General features: G+C 34.0%; 1 protein-coding gene across 1 annotated transcript; it reads right to left on the reverse strand.

Annotated features, from left to right (window-relative positions):
- Positions 1-2,242: 2,242 nt before the first annotated feature.
- Positions 2,243-4,411, reverse strand: LOC147504208 (uncharacterized). Its single transcript, XM_086605095.1, has 2 exons — positions 3,355-4,411; positions 2,243-3,075 (listed from the first exon to the last, which is right to left on the reverse strand). Exons 1-2 carry the CDS (start codon positions 4,409-4,411, stop codon positions 2,243-2,245), a joined length of 1,890 nt encoding a protein of 629 aa, XP_086461221.1.
- Between the last annotated feature and the right edge of the window lie 659 nt (positions 4,412-5,070).

A 5,070-nucleotide genomic window follows, 5' to 3' on the forward strand; every position in this document is an offset into this window, starting at 1 on the left:
AAGTTTACTATAACATTTTTGACTAATGATAATTTTTTATGGTAATTCCTTATGGTTTTTGAAGCACAATTGCATGGTCAGATGGAAATTTACAAGTATAGGGTGTTCTAGTTGAAGACCTTCTGTTTGATAGGGAAATTGATTTTCAGGTAAATTTTGTTCATACTAAAATTAGACTATGAACAATCAATGTTCATAGTCATGAGGTATGAACATTCTTTGTTCATACTAAAATTGGACTATGAATACTCATTGTTCATAGTCTATACTGTACTATGACACAATCATTGTTCATGAAATATGTAATGCAACAGGTTATCGACTGGTGGTCTAAACACCTTCAAGAAAAGAACCATGGAAAAACTGAAACTTGTCTAATCACTTCCAACATAAAAGGTAAATTATTTATTACAAAATTCTGTTTCATTTCTATATTGTAGATGTTGTCACATTCTTACTATTTCACGCAATTGATTGACACAGAAAATGTTAGATGAAGAAGGAGGCTTGGAAAAAATAGTGCAGAGCATCAACTTTTCTGCAAAATTCTTGGCTATTCCTATTCATTCAGATAGACATTGGACACTTCTTGTAATAAAGTTGAGAGAGGGACAACAAGAGCAATGGATGCATTTCAACTCCCTAATCACCGAAAAAAAATTGCTCCAAGTTGCGAAAGATCTGGTGAGTTCAACATAAAACATTTAACTGACATGAAATTTTTTTTTCTTAAAACATAATGAAATAAACTTCTTTTTATTTTGATTGTTCATGACCAAACACAAAATTAAAACTAATATAATGCAAGTAGTAAAATTAGTAACTTTTTTTTATTTTGCAGAGGAAACGACTGGTTGATCCCATCAACAGTCAGATCAAAATAGAGAAGAAGGAAATCCACAGCCTCAGTAATAAAGGAAGAATAATGCTTCGAAAATGTCCACAGCAACACAATAGGTAAGCACGTAATTATTCACTGACATTCTTGGAGACTTCTAGACATACAGAAAATAATAATTGACCTAAGATCTGTATTCTCTAAACTGCAGCGTTGATTGTGGGGTTCATGTTTGCAAAATGATGCAAATTCTTTATGACCAAGGTCGTTGGGATTTTTGTGATGTAACTACTGAAACCGAAGTACACAATATGCACCTAGAACTTGCATGTGGATTGCTTTCTGATAACCCAAGAAACTGGACAAAAGAAGATCATGAGTTCTAGGAGGCGTTAAGAAAAGGAGAGTTTAATGTATGAACAATATATTTTGACGTGGTGATTCAAAGTGAAATGAGTTCTTTTTTAGTGGTTTTTTGGTACACAATGACAAAACAATATGTAATGTCGTGTATGAATGTGCATCAATGGTGATTCATAGTAAAACAATGACAAAATGTATGAACTATTATTGATGTTTATCATGTGTTCTCTTATTGTTATTCTTTATTAATTATCATGTATGATCAATATTTGTTCATACTCCAGTAGGTATGAACATTTAATGTTTATAGTCCAATAATGATTGTTAGTGTATGAACAGTGATTGTTAAGTATGAACAAATCATGTTCATAGTACACCATATATGAACATTAATTGTTCACCATGAACATTGAATGTTCATAGTACACGTACTAGGTATGAACATTGATTGTTCACCATGAACATTAAATGTTCATAGTACATGTACTAGGTATGAACATTGAATGTTCATAGTACACTAGGTATGAACAATATTTGTTCATACTCCAATAGGTATGAACAAATATAAAAATCATACCTCAATAACATTAATGAAATGAATAATATAAATCATGTGAGACTTTAAAATATATTCCACCTAGAACATTAAACAGCCTAATATAAAAAAAAACATATGAAAACTGTATTAATATCAATCAGTCAATCAATATATTGTTCATACAAAACATTAAACAACCTTATTAGTGCTTCCCACCTAGAATAATTGGCAAGAACTTGATACCATATCGCCACTAAGCTACTCAACCATTCCTCTAGATTCCCTATCAATAGTTAACACATCAACAATTTCCCCTTGGCAATTATTTCGGTCATGTCGGTCGGTGTTGTGGCATTTTCTGCACTTGTAGGCAGTATAACGCATAGCACCCGCACTCTCAATCTTCTTAACTCATGGTCTACCTGGAGGCTTCTTCACATCTGGTGGGAGAATTCGTATTTCATCAGAACCATCCGAACAGATCTCATTATGGCTAATTGCAGTTATGCCATGAGAGTAGGTGCTACTAAAATAAGTGGAGCGAAATGCATCTTAATGTATGAATACACCGACTCCTGTTTGCAATAAATACTCGCAATCGCATGACGACAAGAAAAACCGTCTATGCCCCATTTGTTGCAAGTATAGTCTCTCCTAAGCAAGTCAACCCGATGTTTATGCTTCTCCGTATCAATTTCAAATACATGATCATCTGACTTTGTCACAGTCACAGAACGAGCCTTCTTGGTCCTCTCAAGAAACTTTGCTTCAATTTTAGGACAAAGAAAACTTTTCCAATTCTTGCATTCCATCCTCCGAGCAGACACCATCTTCATCCGAATTCTATCTAACATGGTTGTGATGGGAAGATGCCGCTCTTTATCTATCCAGCTGTTGAAGCACTCCGCCAAGGAAGAGAACATCTCACCATACTGGGCCCCACAGAAGTACACATTAGCCCAGTACTCATAAGGCGCCCTATTACGAAAGTTAGAAATTGCATCTCCACCAATTTCCTTGAATTCAGCCATATGTTCCTCAAATTTCTCATGTGTGGCAGCATAAGCACATTTCTTAAATAATGCAACCAACACTTTTGTCATACCACATGACTTCGACAAACATGTTCTAAGGTTGTTCTCCATATGCCACAAGTAAAAAGAGTGATAGGAATCAGGAAATGCAATAGGAATGTTGACAAGCAAACCATGATGCCTACCACTCAAAAACGTATACCTCCGCTCATACCCAAAAACCTTCTTAAACATATCAAGAAACCAATACCAATTGGAATCGTTTTCAATGTCAACAACACCAACAGCAAGAAGGAACAATCCTTAAAAAAAAAAAAAAAAAAAAATATAAGATAACTTGAAGCATCAGTGTTATATGATATAGAGTGTATGAACATTGATTGTTCATATATGAGATACCTTGAAGCATCAGTGTTATGTGATACAGAGTGTATGAACATTGATTGTTCATATATAAGATACATTGAAGCATCAGTGTTATGTGATACAAAGTGTATGAACATTGATTGTTCATACTCCAAAACAGTTATGAACATAAAATTAAAACTAATAAAATGCAAGTAGTAAAATTAGGAGAATACCTTGATCTCCATTTTTTGTAGTAGCAGCCAACAAGCACCCTTTGTAATTAGATTTCAAGAATGTTTCATCCAAATACACCGTCGGGCTGCAAAACTTAAAACCATGAATACTTGATTCAAAAACAACAAACACCCTCTCAAACTTCCCACTCTCCTTGTTAACTTCAAGTTGAACAATATTCCCAGGATCTCTTCTTTTCAACTCCTCCGTATACCACAATAGGTCATTGTAAGACAACGCAACATCACCATACAACTCCTTCAGTGCCAACTTCTTACCCGCATAAGCTCTGTGCTTTGAAATACTAAGCCCGTACTCACGAGTATATAAAGCGTTAATATCTCCAAATGTCAAATCTGGTTTATCTCTCGCAAAATCAAGAATATGAGTCTTCACAAGATAAAAAGTGAGAGGTGGATGGTCATATTCTTTAACTGCAAAACCACAAGTGTGTGTGAGATTAATCTTCTTAATCTCAAAATAACCACAACTCTCCCAAGAGTGGATACACCATTGACAATTTAGCTTATTCTTCTTCTGACAAACCACAGTCACTCTAAAATCATCATTCTTGATCAACTCATATTTGTAACCATTCACAATAGAGTACTCAATCAATTTACATCTAAACTCAGGAGCACCTAAAGCAAATCTCTGCCTAACACCACCATCAAAGTTACGCCACCAAAAATTAGACTTGTAAGGTTTATGACCAACAACCTCACCACCAATTAAACAACTCGATGAACCTGATGAACTTGACGTACTTGCACCACTACAGCTACTCATTGAACTCATACACACATTTACTTTAATCTCCACAGTTGCAATCTTCATGCCATAACAATAGCAAGCCAAGGATCGTAAATCCCCATCCGTTTCAATCAAATTCTCTTTTGCATCACGGGAGAAACACATAGAAAAACTCTTTAATCCCAAATCAGGCCACTTGTCACACACCTTGCGCATAACAACATCAATTGAAGAATCCAACCCAAAACGAAAGGACAAAGTACCGCCATTATAGCAAAAAACTCCAATCACACTAAATTCCATGTATAACTGCAAAATTCAACCCAATAAAAATATAATTCAGGAGATGTACACAATAAAAACAAAATACTATGATCATTTGCAATGCTTCAGAGAGGTATGAACTAGACTATGAACAATAAGTGTTTACCATGAACATTGAATGTTCATAGTACACGTACTATGTATGAACATTGATTGTTCACCATAAACATTAAATGTTCATAGTACACATACTACTATGATCATTCGCAATGCTTCAGAGAGGTATGAACATACATTGTTCATACTCAACTAGACTATGAACAATAAGTGTTCATATTATTTGTTCAATGAGTATTCATACCCATTCTAGACTATGAACAATAAGTATTCATACCCATTCTAGACTATGAACAATACATCTTCATACCAAATTAAACTATGAACAAAGAAAACATAAACATACCTAAAACAGATCTGATCTAAAAAAAGAAAAATCTAAATCATAAAACAACCTCAATCAAAACAAAGCCGATAACATAAAAACCATCAATCATAAACAATCTCAACAATTGTATGTTGAGGGTATACAAATCATAACATTTTATGATTTCAAAATACGATTTCAAGTTTAAGTATACCTTCAACATAAGATTTCAATTTTAAGTATACGATTTCAAGTTTAAGTTTATAGATTATTG

This window comes from Coptis chinensis, chromosome 4 (assembly GCF_015680905.1).
Source record: "Coptis chinensis isolate HL-2020 chromosome 4, ASM1568090v1, whole genome shotgun sequence".
Taxonomy (NCBI): Eukaryota; Viridiplantae; Streptophyta; class Magnoliopsida; order Ranunculales; family Ranunculaceae; genus Coptis; species Coptis chinensis.

What these genes read in the sequence shown, in the direction of transcription:
- LOC147504208 (XM_086605095.1), bottom strand. Translation starts at nt 4,411, where the DNA reads ATGGAATTTAGTGTGATTGGAGTTTTTTGCTATAATGGCGGTACTTTG. An exon ending in TACAAAAAATGGAGATCAAG is followed by an intron (nt 3,076 to 3,354) that starts GTATTCTCCTAA and finishes TTTTTTTTTAAG; the next exon opens with GATTGTTCCTTCTTGCTGTT.